This window comes from Scleropages formosus, chromosome 18 (assembly GCF_900964775.1).
Source record: "Scleropages formosus chromosome 18, fSclFor1.1, whole genome shotgun sequence".
NCBI classification, from domain to species: Eukaryota; Metazoa; Chordata; class Actinopteri; order Osteoglossiformes; family Osteoglossidae; genus Scleropages; species Scleropages formosus.
The window spans coordinates 26031258-26048966 of record NC_041823.1 but is presented as its reverse complement, the minus strand read 5'-3'; the positions used below and the strand labels follow the sequence as shown (position 1 = coordinate 26048966).

At 48.4% G+C, this 17709-nt stretch overlaps 1 protein-coding gene and 1 pseudogene across 3 annotated transcripts; both read left to right on the top strand.

Annotated features, from left to right (window-relative positions):
* The first annotated feature begins 502 nt into the window (after window positions 1–502).
* Window positions 503–3607, top strand: LOC114909129 (plexin-B2-like). 3 transcript variants are annotated; one of them, XM_029246019.1, is made up of 5 exons: window positions 503–582; window positions 1654–2765; window positions 2987–3175; window positions 3294–3419; window positions 3497–3607. In XM_029246019.1, the coding sequence occupies exons 2-5, from the start codon at window positions 1656–1658 to the stop codon at window positions 3599–3601; spliced, it is 1530 nt and encodes a 509-aa protein (XP_029101852.1). In that variant the 5' UTR covers window positions 503–582; window positions 1654–1655; the 3' UTR covers window positions 3602–3607. The 3 variants fall into 3 exon arrangements, with proteins under 3 accessions (XP_029101852.1, XP_029101851.1, XP_029101850.1); XM_029246018.1 differs by having other exon boundaries at window positions 503–624; XM_029246017.1 differs by lacking the exon at window positions 503–582 and adding an exon at window positions 1141–1205.
* Window positions 3608–9104: 5497 nt separating this feature from the next.
* Window positions 9105–9213, top strand: LOC114909131 (uncharacterized; annotated as a pseudogene).
* The last annotated feature ends 8496 nt before the right edge of the window (window positions 9214–17709 follow it).

Genomic DNA, 17709 nt, shown 5'->3' with positions numbered 1-17709 from the left:
GAGAGCGTTCCTCCTCCCCATTAATTCTTAATGTCAGGGGGTTAAAAAAAACAAAGTAAAAAGAACTGCTTTGTTTAACCAGTTTGAGTCCTATGCCTTCAACCTGTGTTTTTTGCAGGAAGTCCACCGCCGGTACCAGAGGGACGTGACTCTCGTCTTTCAAGAATGGAGGAAGGGTGCAGCTTTATCAGAATTTTTCACACCTTGGTGAATAAGGTGTGTGGGCTGATAACACTACATAGAGGTAAGTGGAAGTCGCTTTTGGAGAAAAGTGTCTGCTACATAAATAAATGAAAGAACCTTTAATAGGAGAATCACTTTGTTTGATATGGTGATGTTTACATTTCAAGCACCAAAATATACACATATGCAACCTGCACCACAGAGCATGTCAGCAGAGAACCCGTCCAATGTGGGTCTGTTCCCCCAGCAGAGGGAGCTGTAGCTGCGCACCAGCTGTCGGATTAACGTTGCACTCCGACAGGTCGCGCTGCCTCTCCTACGCACCGTGAACGCTGCAGATCCGCTAGAGTTTGTGAAGCACACACAGCCGCTGCGTTCACATTCCTCAAATCCCAGCGCGTGAGTCCGGCGTCGGGCCGCTGCAGTGTGTGCTAGACTGTGGTACGTTATTTAAAAAGGAAAAAAAAGACGTTTGCACTGAAAAACGTGTGTTCCTTAATTGTGGAAATTCCAGCAGAGCAGGATTAGAGCGGCTCTCTTCTTAAAACTGCTTCAATCAATCTATGTGTTACTTCTAACCACTATTCCTCCTGCTGCGAAGCGGTGTAGCTGTTTGGGTCCTAATTCTACACAGTGGGCTTCTCTGTACTTTTCAGACTCAGCAGAGCAGTGCCCCGTGGCGTGGAGAGGTTATCCAATAAGCAACAGTAGTAGGTTCCCCTCAGGGAAACAGTAGCTAATTGCTGATAGTAATATATATATATATATACAGTATGTATGTATGTATGTATGTATATTTTACATCTTTTCGGTGTCCGCTTGCTGCACTTATTCTGATACTACGTGTACTCATATACAGTGATCCCCGTTACCCGCGGCCCGAAAATATTATGAAATCTCGTGCCGTCCCGCCCGGGACGTGAATCATCCCTTTGTCCAGCGTATGCACGCTGTATAATAATTCGCTACCCGCCCGTTCGTCACTTAGTGGCGTCGCGGTTACCAGATGATCGACTGTTGCGGTATTGCAGTGCTTGTGTTCAAGTAACATAAGCTAAACTTTATTAAAAAAAAAAAAAAGAAAAAAAAATCTATACTTATTACTTATGAGGACCTGGGCGTTGCTCCTTAGTTTTCCTTTCTGCTGGTGGAGAGAGTGGGACTCGGAATGACTGCTCTTACCAGAAAACTTGTGGCAAAACTGTAGAAATTATAGGCATTAACTGTACATTTAATAGATTGGAGTACAAAATTGCTGCCTGCTTTAACAAATTTGTGTGAAGCAAATCATTGCCAGATGTTCAGTGAGCAGGTATATTGATGACAGATGTATTGTGAAAACGAAAGACCGGATCCTGCTATTTTGTGAAAGTGTGTAGAGCTGACAGTGAAGCATGTGTTCATGTCTACACGTTTGTCTCACTGTATAGAGAGATGACTAACAGTCTCGCACTTAATGTCCTCTTTCAGAAATGGCGTGGTGGACTCTGGCAGTTCTGCTGCTGTCTCTCTCCATAGTCTGCTGTGCGGAATCCATCCAGGAGTTCACATCCAGCACCCTCATCAATAACGTGGTGCAGGACCCCCTCACAGGCCACATCTATGTGGGAGCCATCAATGCCATCTACCAATTGGACTCCTTGCTCAGGCAGGAGAAGAAAGTAGAGACTGGTCCCAAGAGGGACAGCCGCCACTGCACACCCCCCATCCAGTCCTGCCACGATGCCAAGATGACAGACAACACCAACAAGCTGTTGCTAGTGCACCCGTCTAACGGCTCGCTCATCGTGTGTGGAAGCCTCTTCAAGGGCATCTGCTCCCTGCGGAAACTCGGCAGCATTGACCACCTGATCTACTGTAACGACAGCAAGGGTGAAAAGGCTTATGTGGTCAGCAGTGAGGAGACGGTGTCTGTAGTAGGAGTGATGTCAACCTTCACCAAAGAGAATGATACATTTGATGTGTTTGTCGTGGGGAAAGGCTACGGAAGCCAGGGCAACATGAAGCTTATCAGCACCCGCATCCTGCAGGACTTTGGCAATTGGGATGTGTTTGAGGACATTGTTGAGGCTCCTGCTGTTCAGGTCACCCCATTTGTCAAGAAGTACAGGCACAATTTTCGCTACTCATTCAAGGAAAGTGGCTTCATCTACTTCCTCTTCACCCGCACAAGAGGGGGGCTACATAACAAAAACTATACCTTCATCTCCCGCCTTTGTGAGGATGATCACCATTACTATTCCTACATGGAACTGCAGCTCAGCTGTGGCCCCAACAACATGTACAACAAGGCACAGGCCGCCTTTGTCTCCTCCCCTGGGGAGGAACTGGCCCGAAACCTGAGCGCATCCGGTCAGTACGGCCAAGTGCGGTCGCAGGACAAGATTCTGTTCGTAGTGTCCAGCACCGATGAAGACAAGCCCCGTTCGGGGCTCTGCATGTACCCCCTGAGATATATCAACCAACGAATTATGGAAATCATCAGTGCCTGCTACACAAAAAATGGGAAAATTGGAAACAAAGTAGCTGTTGATTCTCCGTACACAACCTCAGCAAATCTATTATGTTCAGTATCAGTCCGTGTAAGTAGCGCTCCGTTTCAAACATGACATTAGCAATGTTTTCAGAAGTGTCTTGAGGTTCTGTAAAGTCGGAACAGTGAAATGGGATAGCTCACCTTAAGGTTTATTGTCTTTATTAGAATTTTCTAAAAGTGAAAACCTGAGTATCCCCTCTTGCACGCTTGACAAAGTGATTGTATGAGGAAGCTGACGTTAAAGACTTCTCTCTCTGTGCCCATCAGCAAGACACGCTGACAAAGTACAAATGTAGTGCCGATTTCCTGCCTTCACCGCTGGCCAGCACACCAGGCTTTGCGCTGGCTGCCCAAGCTGTCCACACCACCAGAGACCTGCTCATGGCTGTCGCCGTTGCTGTGGAGGCTGAGCACACGGTGGCCTTTCTGGGAACCAGCAATGGGAAGGTGTACCACATGAGTACAGCAGCAGAGGGTGTACGGTATCTGAGAGCAGTCCCAGGTACCAGTGTGGTCAAACTCATTTTCATAGGAAAGAAAATGTTGTGAAACTAGAACACAGGTAAACTTCCAGGTACACCTGTCCAGCACACCAGAGGTGTACCGAACTGTCCCTGGACCCAGCTCTGGTGAGGCAGTGAACAAACACCTGCTATTCGACAGAAACCACAGGCATCTGTACGTCACCACAGGAAAAAAGGTACCATCTTGGGAAGTGGACTGTATTTGTACTCTGTGTAAGACGCTTGATGCTGGATATCCTTGGCTCTGTGTCAGATCTCAATGGTACCAGTGGAGGAATGTGATATGATGAAGGACTGCAAGTCTTGCATGGACCTCAAGGATCCCTACTGTGGCTGGTGTGCCTTGGAGGGCAGGTAAGCACTCAGTTCACACCCAGTTAGCAGTGAGATATTCACTACTTTCTACACAACAGTTTGCTCCTACTGCTTTCTGCGTGAATGGCTCCTTTGTCTAAGGCATAATAAATGCAGACAGTCCTATTTAACAACACGCCACATTTCACGTATCCATATTTTAATTGAATAAATGGTTTGATCAAAGTCATTGATGGAAAAAGTATGTGAACTTCTAGGGTAATGACATGCTGAAAAGAGGGTAATTGGAGTCTGCAGTCAATGCATTGGGTGTTCCAGTCGACTGAGGTGTGAGTTTGGCCTGCCCTGCCGTAAAAAAAAAAAAAAAACACACGGTTTTTAGTACCTGCTCTTCACAGCACAATTCAGTTGAAATACAATAGCCTGATCAAGCCTACATAAGAAAAATACTGAACAAGAGCTGTGTTTGTGGGAGGTTACCATGGAAGAAAGCAGTGCTCTCCAGAAAGACATTACTGCCCATCTCACCTTTGCTGTCAGCCGAGTGTTCACAGCTGGAACAACATTATGTGGACAGGTGAAACAAATCTGACCTTTTCTGGTAACTGTATACAGTATTATTTTTAGAGAAAGCCAAACACTGCATACCCACATCAGTAGCCAATCCTGTGATCTAAAAAAAAGGGGTTTTCAAACTGGGGTCCGGAAGAGGGAGTTAGGGGGTCCGCGGAAAACTTGACAGAAAAAAATATTACAGTAATATAATTTTTTACGTAATCTACCTATAGTTTTGTGATTTATGAGTGATTCCTTGTAACGTGTTTATCCCAAAATGCTTTGCGCTCTTTACATTTTGCACTTTTGCGCACGTGGCGCGTGCTAAGAAGCTGCGCACGACTGGCGGAGCCTTATTGTTACCAGCTACTAAAGACATTGTCAGGGAGTTATTGGGAGAGGGAGCAGCACGAAAAGTAGAGTGCGTGCTTGTGTCAGACAATAACGCAGTGAGCAGATGCATAGGTGACATGGCCAACAATATTGCTTTGCAGCTTTTACAACAAGTGCAGGCCAACGAATACTGTGGCGCGCGGCGCTCTGGGTTCGGATGGGGCGAGAAAGGACGCGCAGGCAGCGTTCAGGAAGAACGTTTTACTAGAACACCGGCATACAGGGAAATGATGCTCGCGATCCGAGGACCCCATTTCCTCAAGAACCTGCACCTCATTTTATTTTTTTTTTCTTTTTCTTATGGATCAGAATGGGTCACCAGCCTACCTAAAGGTGTCTGACTCCACACACTGTCCAAAGCGACAGGAACTAATATCTCCATTCATCATTTCCGATAATTAAAATCTTTATTCAATAAATAAATCCTGAAAAACTGCCATGCCAAAAATAAAATTAAATAAAACAATAAGATCAATAAGTCCAACAAATATGAGAGAAAAGAAAAAAACGCATGGCAGAACCTTTAACACACTAAAAAAAAAAAAAAAAAACCTGCACCTCAAGCCCGCCTTCCCAGCCTGCTTTTTTTTTTCTTCAAACTTTATTTAATAAAGTTATAAATAATACATACAACCAAAACAATACATTAAAATCCACAATCAAACAAATCCAACACCGTTTTCCTACAGTTGGTCAACAAAATCACAAAGCAACCATTACATAAAATATATTGTCAAGACAAAGTCTTTCCCATAACAATCCCCTTTCTGGCTTCAAAGAATATAACTGACCCATGTCTTCCCCACACCAGCATACCCAAAAGGACTGTCCCAGCCTGCTTAGCGCCACCAGGTTGGTTTGGTTTGCTCGCCCCCCCCTTCGGCAAACAGAGACACCCCTTTATTATCCCCTCAAGTCCCCCCAAGGGTTGCACTCTTTATTCACATTTTCCCCATAATGCAACTATTTACAATAAATGCATTCCCTGCTGATGCGGTGGCGCAGTGGGTTGGACCGCAGTCCTGCTCTTTGGTGGGTCTGGGGTTCGAGTCCCGCTTGGGGTGCCTTGCGACGGACTGGCGTCCCGTCCTGGGTGTGTCCCCTCCCCCTCCAGCCTTGCGCCCTGAGTTGCCGGGTTAGGCTCCGGTTCCCCGTGACCCCGTATGGGACAAGCGGTTCTGAAAATGTGTGTGCGTGTGTGCGTGTGTGTGTGCGTGCGCGCGCGTGCATTCCCTGCTGATGCGGTGGCGCAGTGGGTTGGACCGCAGTCCTGCTCTTTGGTGGGTCTGGGGTTCGAGTCCTGCTTGGGATGCCTTGCGATGGACTGGAGTCCAGAGTAATGGCTGAATGAAGGTTGTATCTGGAGTTATGATGCGTGAACAGTTACGCCATGGATGGTCTGAAGAGATCTTGGGCAAAGTGGATCTGGAAGAGGTGGGTTTTCAGAGCCTTCTTGAAAACAGATGGAGTTCCTGCAGTCCTGAGTGACAGGGGAGGGTCATGCCACCACAACGGACCCAGAACCGAGAACCTCCAAGCTTTGCCTTTCGTGCGCGGGACCACCGAGCGAGCAGAAGTAGATGAGCGAAGGGGCCCGGCTGGGGTGTGCCGGTTGATCAAGTCCTGTAAATAGCCGGGAGCAGTTCTACTGATGATGCATTTGCACACAATAACCGGGGTTTTGAATCTGATACGGGCAGCTATAGGAGGCCAGCGCGGAGAGGCGAGTAGAAGAGATAGATAGGAGCGCTTTGGCAAATCAAACACAAGTCGTGCAGCAGCATTCTGCAGAAGCTGCAGAGGTTTGACGGGATTAGCCGGAAGGCCACACAGAAGAGAGTTGCAGTAGTCCAGACGGGAAGCCAGCATGGCTTGCACAAGGAGTTGGGCGGAGTCACTAGTGAGGTAGGGACGGATCCTAAGAATATTTTTGCAGGATGTGTCTGAAGGACCGGCATGTGGCTTCAACATGTTGAGAGAATGACAGGCTCGCATCAGTCGTAACTCCCAGACTCTCAGCAAAGGAGCGAGGCGAAATGAGTGAGGTGTCCAGTTTGAGCAAGAGGTCGTGACAGGAGGGCAGGCCAGCTGAGGGGTAAAGAATCTCTGTTTTGGAGAGGTTGAGTTGGAGGCGGTGATCGTACATCCGTGAAGAGATGTCCGACAGGCAGGCAGCAATGCGTACGGAGATGTGTGATGCACCAGGCGGAAAGGAGAGGAAGAACTGGGTATCGTTGGCACAGCAGTGGTATTTGAAACCACAGGAGGCTATGACCGGACCCGGGGGGAGGGGGTGTAGACGGAGAAAAGAAGAGGACCCAATACCGAGCCCTGCGGAACACCGGTTGAGAGAGGCAGAGGAGAAGAACGAGTGCTCCGCCAGACCGCTTGACGGGACCTGTCAGAGAGGTAGGACTCAAACCCTGTGAGTGCCGCACCTGTGATCCCAAGCCAGTTAAGAGGGGAGAGTAGAACCCGGTGATTTACGGCGTCGAATGCCGCAAACAGTTCGAGGAGGATGAGGACCGAGGAGAGGGCGGCAGCTCTAGCAGCTTGGAGAGCGTCAGATACCGCCGGAAGGGCGGTCTCGGTGGAGTGACCAACTTTGAAACCAGACTGACAACCATCAAGGAGATGGCTCCAGCTGAGTTGATCACAGGCTGCCCGCTCAAGGGTTTTTTTGGACAGGAAGGAGAGGAGAGAGACCGGTCTGTAATTTTGAACCGGACTGCGGTCCAGGGAGGATTTCTTTAGCAGAGGCGAAATGAGATAGAGCACTTTTGAAGGCAGCCGGGAAACAGCCAGAGGAGCGTGAGGAGATGAAGGAGGAGAGTTGCGGGGAAATGTTCTGAAGGAGTGATGACGGGACCGGATCAAGCGAGCAGGTGGTGGCTCGGCGCAACATCAGGAGGTCAGCGACTTCAGATTCGGAGAGCGGCTTGAAGTTGGAGAGGACAGCTTTGCAGGGAGGTCCAGCGCGAACCGGGCAGGTTGATGGTGAGAATTTACCAGTGATCGCTTCGACTTTGTCTCAGACAAAACAAAGCAAAGTCTTCAGCGGTGAGAGAAGGGGGGGGGAGGAGGAGGTGGCGGAGGACACAGAAGGGATGAGAAGGTGGCAAAGAGAGTGTGTGGGGTGTTTTTTTGGATGCAGACTGTATTTTGTTTGCGGAGGAAGGAGGTTTTAGCTGAAGAGACAGCAGACTGAAAAGCAGCTAAGAGTGACTGGTAAGCATCCAGGTCCGACGGACTTTTGGACTTACGCCATCTTCGCTCTGCCGCCCGCACTTTGGTCCTGTTAGCGCGTGATGCATCAGACAGCCACGGGGCAGCAATGGGGCGTGCCGGTCTAGAAGACACAGGGCAGAGAGAGTCAAGGGTGGAAGACAGGGCAGAGAGGAAAGCGTTAGTGGCATCATCTGTAGATAGAGCTGAGAATTGTGGAGCAGAAGGGAGAGCGGCCAGAGTAGCAGAGGCAAAGCAGGAAGGTGAGAGAGATTTTAAGTTGCGGCGAAGGGCGACAACGGGTGCAGGGAAGAGACGAAGAGTTAGCGGTGAGGGACGATTGAAAGGAAATGAAGAAGTGGTCAGAGACATGCAGCGGCGTGACAGAGAGAACGGGACAGCCACAGGAAAACACAAGGTCAAGACAGTTGCCCACTTTGCGAGTAGCATAGGATTGGGACAGATCAAAGGACTACAGAGCGACCACTGAGCTGCAGTCAGCATCGTCACATATGACCCTTCCTCGTGCAGGCATGAGAAGGCAGTGGCAACAGGGGTCCTCCGTAGGCGAGACGCAAAGGGGCAGCGACGCAAGCTTCGGCTGACCGCGTGGGCAGGGCTCGTTCGGGATTTGAACCCGGGACCTCTCACACCCTAAGTGAGAATCGTGCCCCTAGACCAACAAGCCCCCCCGGCAGTCTCACTTGACTTTGCTTTTCGAGCCACCGCGTGTTACCAAGCCCTTTCTTCAATTGTTGATCTATTTATTTATTTTTAAGCCCGGCGTCTTCCAAACGTAACATTTTCCTTGGCCCGCCCGCTGGGCGGAGACGCTTCAAGGCGACGTAGTCCGCGCACTCTCGTTCGTTTCTCTGCGAGCTGGAGGCGACCTCGCGGCGCGCCCGACTCCGCATGGGAAGGCTGCGCATCGACGGATTTTTGCAGCTGTACAGTCTGCGGCCCTGCCACTGTGAATACTCCCTATCTCGTCTGATTTCGGAAACTAAGCAGGGTCAGGCCTGGTTAGAACGGGGATGGGAGACTGCCTTGGAATACCAGGTGCTGTAAGCTGCATTTGAACTCCCCCCGTGTTAAACACTCTTGGTACCCCAGGAGTTTATTCGCAACCGTTCATTCTCCTCTTGACTTTCTTTTCCTCCAGTTCGATGCACGATTTCGACGTGTCACACCAATCGCACATGCTCAAAGTCGTGACGGCTTTTTGTTGGACTCTCGTGAGCGTTTCACAAGAGAGGGGCAAAAGCGCGCTCCGCTCCTGTGCGACCAAAGCCCAAGCCGCACGCTCTAGCGCTCTTTGCGTGAGGCTTTGGCGGGCAGCAGCTTCAAGTAGGGCGCACACAGCACTGGTGCTTGCTTATGGCCATACCACCCTGCATACTCCCGATCTTGGAAGCTAAGCAGGGTTGGGCCTGGTTAGTACTTGGAAGGGAGGCCTCCTGGGAATACCAGGTGCTGTAAGCTCTTTTTTTTTTCTTCCTCTCTTTTTTAAAAATTGATTTCATTATTCATTTCCTTATCTATTCACTTATTTATTTATTTAATGATTAATTTTCATTTTATTTTCCCCCTCTGTTTTGTTTCGCACGCGAGGAACCGCTCTCTGCCTCCGCTCACTTTTTCAGGCTCCGAGTCGGGGTCTCCACCTGGAAGCGCGCTCATTGTCTGGAAACAGTCCTTCTTCGCTGCTTCGTCTGTGTAGCAGGATTTCACTGCATTTGAACTCCCCCCGCGTTAAACACTCTTATTACCCCAGGAGTTTATTCGCAACCGTTCATTCTTCTCTAGCCTGCCAGGTCTAATTGGGAAGAACGTTTGACCAAAGCCAGACGCAAAATGGGTTTGTGGAGGCCAAGGTCCCTCTCCGTATTAGGGAAAACACTGGCACTGAAGGTGGACATCCTCCCCATATTGCTCTACCTTGTGCAGGTGTACCCCTTACCCCACACGATGCGGAAAGGCCTTACAAATGATGTTTTTGACCTCGTCTTGAGGGGCAGGTATGAGAATGTGAGCAAGGATGTCATGTACCTTCCAAAGGCGGATGGAGGGAAGGATGTGCCTGACATTCCTCTTAAACTGAATTGTCTCTTCCTCTCCCAGTTATGTAACCGACTGGCAGCTCCGATTGAACATCCCCACCAGGACTATGTGTGTCTTTCGCTGGCCCTTCCGGTGCGCCAGTTGGTGAAGTCCTGGTCCAACACCGGGCCTAATGCCGAGACACGGCCCGCCCATTACAGCCACGCTGTAAAGTGGAGTAAGACCACGGTGGCCAGGGTCGAGGCAGAGTCCTTCCTTAAGCACAGGGCCTTGTATCAGGCTTTGGTTGAGAGGAGAGGAACTTAAGTTCTTTTGGGGCTCAAGCTCCAGGTCACTTGGTCCAGGGTTCAGCCAAAGGGGCTTGACCACCATCTGCAATATTTGAACTGGCGTTGTTTACACAGTAAGGTGCCCAGTCAAAGTACTGTTGTACAGGCACAAATTGACCAGCCACCCACTCTGCCCGCGACTCCAGTGTGGCCAGAGTGAAACTCACGCACATGCTCTTTGGGACTGCAAGCAGGTGCGGGAGATCTGGTGTTTTGGTGACTCACCAGTGCAGGAAGATCAATCTGCAGATGGTTTTCACATACGACCAAGTCTTGAGGGGATGGTCCCTGGCTCTCAGAAGGCAGCAGCCATCCGGACATGGCTGATAGTTAGCGTGGCCAAGCAAATGCTCTGGAACGCAAGAACCCAGCTGGTCCAGAGAGCGGTAGACTTGGGCATCCAGGATGTGTATCAGAACATCCAGGCTGACCTAACTTTTAGGATGGAGAAAGATGTCACTCAGTGGGGATACTTAGAAGCCAAAGAGAGGTGGAAGGGCTTCTTTTGGCTGTGACCCCACAGGTTTGTGACAGATCCTCCATCCTGGAGTAAAAAAACACACGTCCTTTCACACTTCCAAACACCGTAACCCCTATTTTTGGTGAATGTAAGTGCTTTGCGGTGTGTTATGTGTTTTATGTTAGGCATAGGGTTTCTAATCTTTTATGGCACATTTTTATTTAAGTTGCACAATTTTAAGAATTTAGAGCATTTATTGCACTTTTAAGTAGTCACCTATAAATGACTACGCAAGTGGTGTGTTTGTGTTAATGATTTATTTATTGTTATTTATTTATTTATTACGTTTAGTTCAGTGTAATGTAGATTAGTTTGTTGTGTGGGTGCATGTTGTGCTCTAATTTTCTATCTGTATTTTATCATTCACCTATCCCACTAAAATATCAATAGGAGAGACTTGGTGTGAAAGGGGAAGCACCCAAAAATGGTAAGTAAAGTGTATGGTAACACCCTGGAAACAGGCCAGGGGACTGCCCCTCTTGAGCAGTGAATGTTACCGGGTAAGTTTCCTTTTAATTATTTCTTATGTTTGGTTTTAAGTCTTGGGGTATGTTTTAAGTGTTTTAAAGGTTCTGCCATGCAGTCTTTATATTAACTGATCGTATTGAATTTATTGAATTTTATTATTGCCATGGCAGTTTTTAGGATTAATTTATTTATTGAATAAAGATTTTAATTACCTGAAATTATGAATAGAGAAATTTAATCCTGTAGAGTTTGACAGTGTGTGGAATCAGACACCTCTGGTGGGCTGGTGATCTGTTCTGATCTGTGAAAAAAGAAAAAAAAACTTAATTGTAACCTTCAGCTAACATTAATGTAACAATAACCCAACCATTACTAAACCCCAAGCCCTAACCAGTACTAACTCCTAACCCTCACCCCACAACACCTAACTGTAACCCTAATCCATAACCCTACCCATTACTAAACATTTACCCTCACCCCAAACACCTATCTGGAACCCTAAACATTACTGTAGCCTAACCTACCTTAATTTAAGCCTAACCATAATCAAACCGTAACCCTAACCAAACCATATTCTAAGCTTAGCTTAATTGTAACTTTAATCTAAGGCAAACGCTACCCTAACCTAAACATTACTAAACCTTAACCCTCACCCCAAACACCTATCCGGAACCCTCAACATTAAGCCCTAACCATTGCTATAGCCTAACCTACCCTAATGTAACCCTATCCATAAACTGCTGGAAGAATCATCGGCACACCCCCCCCAGCTCTCCAAGAACTGCACTCGTCCAGAGTCAGTAAAAGGGCAAGCAAAATCATTCTAGACCCCTCACATCCAGGCCGCTTCTGCTTTGAACCTTTGCCATCTGGCCGGCGCTACAGAGCACTGAACACCAGGACACCCAGGCACAAGAAAAGTTTCTTTCCACAGGCCATCTACCTCATGAACAGCTAAATCCCCCCTAGAGAGTAAACCAGTGCAATACACAACGCTATTTATATTTATATTTATAACTATTTATCACATCATATCTCTTACTCACACTCCCTTGCATTTGTATAGAACATACCTGTACATACATACAATGTCTAATGACTGTTTTTGTATATTGGGTACTTAATATATTTATATATTTTTTATCCTTCATTCGCATATTCTATCTTCTCATCTGTCTTGTCACTGTCAGTCTGTCTGTGCTGTGGAAGTTTCTGTCACCAAGACAAATTCCTTGTATGTGTGAACATACTTGGCAGTAAAGCTCGTTCTGATTCTGATTCTCATCAAGCTGTCACCCTAACCAAACCCTATTCTAGCCTAACCTTAACTTAATTGTTGTCACATCCCCTGCAGCTGGCACATCGGCAACACCTGCCGTTTCCTAATGGGAACAGCAATAAAGAGAGAAGCCGAGGAAGCCCAGATGCAGAACCTTGTTTTGCCTCCTTTATTTCCCTTTGAGCTGTGCTTCAGTGAACCTACTCCTACTCCTACATCGACCTTTGCCTGTGTATTCCCGACCACGTTCTTTGCCTAGCCTTTTGTACTATGTTTGCTGATCGCCTGACCCACGCCTGTCCCTCGACTTTGCTTTCTGGATTCTGATTTGGCTTCATTAAATATCAGTGTACGATAACTCGGCACTTGAGTCCGTCCTTGCTAAGCGCAACCATGACAATTGTAACCTTAACATAAGGCTAAAGCTACCCTAACCTAACCATTACTAACTCCAAACCCCTAACTGTAAACCTAAACCCTAACCCTACCAATTACTGATCTAGATCGCTAGCAGCAGCCTCAAAAACACTCCAATCGGTGCACTCGAAACAGGCTTGTAAGTCCTGCTCTGCTTCCTCAGTCCATCTTTTAACAGTCCTTATTACAGGTTTAGCTGATTTCAGTTTCTGCCTGTAGGTCGGTATAAGATGAACCAGGCAGTGATCAGGGAGCCCCAAAGCTGCCCGTGGAACAGAGTGATATGCATCCTTTACTGTGGTGTAGCAGTGGTCCAAAATATTACTGTCTCTGGTGGGACATGTAATATGCTGTCTGTATTTTGGCAGTTCACGGGAGAGATTTGCTTTATTGAAGTCCCCGAGAATGATTATAACAGAGTCCGGGTGTTGTTGCTCTGTGTCAGTGATCTGGTCGCCCAGCTGTTGCAGCGCTGCGTTCACGTATGCTTGCGGTGGAACGTAAACACTTACGAGGATGAACGAGGAAAACTCCCGCGGCGAGTAGAAAGGCTTGCAGTTGATGAAGAGCGCTTCTAGGTCGGGACAGCACATCTTCTTCAATGCTGTTACATCTGTACACCACTTTTCGTTGATGTAGAAGCATGTCCCACCACCATGTGATTTCCCCGCTAATTCCGCGTCGTGATCCGCTCTGAACAGCTGGAAGCCCGGCAGATGTAGCGCGCTGTCCGGGATGGCTTCATTCAGCCAGGTTTCCGTGAAACACAGAGCAGCAGAGTTTAAAAAGTCCTTGTTTCTTTGGGACAGGAGGAAAAGTTCGTCCATTTTGTTGGGTAAGGAGCGGAGGTTCGCCAGATGGATACTAGGCAGCGCTGTTCTAAAGCCGCACTTTCGGAGCTTGACAAGCGCGCCGGCTCGCTTTCCACGCTTGCGCGTCTTGGAGTGCTTGAGTAGCGCCGCTGCACCTCCGACTACAATGTCCAGCAAAACGTCAGAATAGTCGAAAACCGGTAAAATGTCGGGTGGTGTGTACTGCCAAATGTTCAGCAGTTCTTCCCTGGTAAAACTGATTGTCGGAGTATAACTAAAGACAGGGCAAACTAACAAAAACAGTAAAACAACTGTGGAGCTCCACACCGAGGCGGCCGTTCGCAGCGCCATCATGATAGTAAAGTTAGTTTCTGTGAGGATATGTGCATCCCTACCAGGACTCGTTTAACATACAACAATGACAAACCGTGGTTCACTGCAAAACTCAGACAGCTTCGTCAGGCCAAAGAAGACGCCTACAAGAACGGGGATGGAGTCTTGTATAAACAGGCCAAAAACGTACTGGCAAAAGAGATCAGAGTGGCTAAGAGAAACTACTCTGAAAAGCTGAAGAAACAGTTTTCAGCCAACGATCCTGCATCGGTGTGGAAAGGCCTGAAAGACATCACAAATTACAAGACACCACCCCCCGGCACCGTGTCAACTCAACAACTAGCCGACGATTTGAATGAGTTTTATTGTAGGTTTGATAAACCCTGTCTCACACCCTACACCTATTCAGACCCTCTCTCCATGAATCAATTAACACCTCCAGTAACCCCCACCTTCCCCCCTCCTGCACCTTTGATCTGCGAAGAGGAGGTGCGTCGGGTCTTCGTCAAACAGAAGACAAGGAAAGCACCAGGCCCAGACGGTGTCTCGCCGGCCTGCCTAAAAACCTGTGCTGACCAGCTGGCCCCTATCTTCACAAAGATCTTCAACAGATCACTGGAGATGTGTGAAGTTCCTTCCTGCTTCAAACGCTCCACCATCATCCCCATCCCAAAGAAACCCAAAATCACAGGACTTAATGACTACAGACCTGTCGCCTTAATGTCTGTGGTCATGAAGTCACTTGAAAAACTGGTGTTGGACTACCTGAAGGACATCACTGGACCCTTGCTGTACCCCCTGCAGTTTGCTTATTGAGCAAACAGGTCTGTGGATGATGCAGTCAACATGGGACTGCACTACATCCTGCAACATCTGGTCAAACCAGGGACTTATGCGAGAATCCTGTTCGTGGACTTCAGCTCAGCCTTCAACACCATCATCCCACACCTACTCCTGTCCAAATTAACCCAACTCTCTGTGCCCACCTCCATCTGTCAGTGGATCACCAACTTTCTGACAGACAGGCAGCAGATAGTGAGGCTGGGAAAATTCTCATCCAATATTCGCACGATCAGTACTGGCGCCCCCCAGGGATGTGTGCTCTCCCCACTGCTCTTCTCCCTGTACACCAACGACTGCACCGCAAAAGACCCCTCTGTCAAACTCCTGAAGTTTGCAGACGACACCACACTCATCGGCCTCATCCGGGATGGTGACGAGTCTGCTTACAGACAGGAGGTCCAAGAGCTGGCTGTCTGGTGCAGTCATAACAACCTGGAGCTGAACACGCTTAAAACAGTGGAGATGATTGTAGACTTCAAGAGAAGCACCTCAGCATTATCCCCACTCACCATCATGAACATCACTGTGGCAACAGTGGAGTCATTCAGGTTCCTGGGCACCACCATCTCACAGGACCTGAAGTGGGAGCCCCACATAGACTCCATTGTGAAGAAGGCCCAGCAGAGGTTGTACTTCCTTCGCCAGCTGAGGAAGTTCAACCTGCCACAGGAGCTACTGATGCAATTCTACTCCGCAGTCATTGAGTCCATCCTCTGCACCTCTATAACTGTCTGGTTCGGCTCAGCTACGAAGTCAGACATCAGAAGACTGCAGCGGATAGTTCAGACTGCTGGAAGAATCATCAGCACATCCCCCCCAGCTCTCCAAGAACTGCACTCGTCCAGAGTCAGTAAAAGGGCTAGCAAAATCATTCTAGACCCCTCACATCCAGGCCACTTCCTCTTCGAACCTTTGCCATCTGGTCGGCGCTACAGAGCACTGAGCACCAGGACAGCCAGGCATAAGAAAAGTTTCTTTCCTTAGGCCATCTACCTCATGAACACCTAAATCTCTCCCCTAGAGAGTAAACCAGTGCAACACACACACACACACACACACACACACACATTTTCAGAACCGCTCATCCCATACGGGGTCTCGGGAAACCGGAGCCTAACCCGGCAGCACAGGGCGTAAGGCTGGAGGGGGAGGGGACACACCCAGGACGGGACACCAATCCGTCGCAAGGCACCCCAAGCAGGACTTGAACCCTAGACCCACTGGAGAGCAGGACCCGGTCCAACCCACTGTGCCACCGCGCCCCCTCCCAGTGCAATACATAATGCTATTTATATTTGTATTTAGAACTATTTATCACATCATATCTCTTACTCACATTCCCTTGCATTTGTATAGAACATACCTGTACATCAAGACAATGTCTAATGACTATTTTTGTATATTGGGTACTTTATATTTTTAAATACTTTTTGTCCCTTGTTCACATACTCTATCTTCTCACCTGTCTTGTCACTGTCATTCTGTCTGTGCTGTGGTAGTTCCTGTCACCAAGACAAATTCCTTGTATGTGTGAACATACTTGGCAATAAAGCTTGTTCTGATTCTGATTCTGATTCTAAACCTTAACCCTTACCCCAAACACCTAACCAGAACCCTAAACATTAAGCCTTAAGCATTACTATACCCTGACCTACCCAAATGCAACCCTAACCATAACCAAACCCTATTCTCATCTTGAAGTGAAGTGAAGTAATAAAGTAAACAAGAGAACATTTATCCTGCCTGGAATAGGGTCACTGGGACCTACCCCTGGGGCTAGGCCTGGGGTTAGTTTTCCTAGGCGAGCACCTGGTGGCTGGGCAGCCCACGTAACCCGGCTCAGCCTTCAGGCAACATGAGGAGGGCCATGTGGGCCCACCACCCACAAGGTTCAACATGGGGGTTGGGTGTGCTATATATCAGGTAGCAGGAATGGGCAGGGTGGTGCGTGGTGCCGTGGCTCCTCGTGACAGAAATTGGCTCTTGGCACGTGAAATGTAACCTCACTGGGGAAGAAGGAGTCGGAACTTGTGCTCAAGGTTGAGAGATACCAACTAGATATAGTTTGGCTCACCTCCACTCACATTGTTGGCTCTGGAACCAAACTCCTCGATAGGGGGTGGTATCTCTCCTACTCTGGAGTTGCACAGGGTGAAAGGTGCTGGGCGGGTGTGGCGATACTCACAAGCCCCGACTTGCTGCTATACAGCTGGAGTTTATCCCGGTGGACGAGAGAGGGTCACCTCAGTGCGAATTAAGGTTGCAGAGAGGAAAACTTTGACTGTTGTGTGTGTTTATGCACCAAACAGCAGTTCAGAGTATTCGACCTTCTTGGAGAGAATGAGTGGGGTTCTGGACAGGGCCGCACCTACAGACTCCATAGTCTTGCTGAGGGACATCAGTGCTCATGTTGTGGTCTTCATGGACAGGATATCAAGGGGCAGGCAAGGCCAGGAGGGCATTTTGTGTGGGAGTCGGAAGGTGACATCCCTGCTTTTTGCGAATGATGTTGTCCTTTTGGCACTGTCACACGGTTGCCTCCAACACGCACTGGAACGGTTTGCAGTGGAGTGTGAAGCGGTTGGGATCAGCACCTCAAAGACCACCACAAAAACTAATCATCAAGCCAAACAGACCAAGTCTAACAACCAACCATCAAACCACAGCCATCAAAGCTAAACCAACAAACTAAGTCTAACCCACCAACACAAAAACCAACAAACCACACCCACCAACAAAACCAAACCAACAAACCACGTCTGATCCACCACCAAAAAAACCAAACCAAGGCTAACCACCAACACAAAGAACCCATCAACCAAACCCATCAAAGCCAAATCAACAGACCAAGCCTAACTCACCAACCAAACCAACAAACCACACCAGCCGGGAACCAACATGAGTATTTCATTGAGG

Coding starts and splice junctions, on each gene's coding strand:
- LOC114909129 (XM_029246017.1), top strand. Junction 3,176..3,293: donor GCAATGGGAAGGTGTACCAC/ATGAGTACAGCA, acceptor GTAAACTTCCAG/GTACACCTGTCCAGCACACC. Junction 3,420..3,496: donor ACGTCACCACAGGAAAAAAG/GTACCATCTTGG, acceptor GCTCTGTGTCAG/ATCTCAATGGTACCAGTGGA.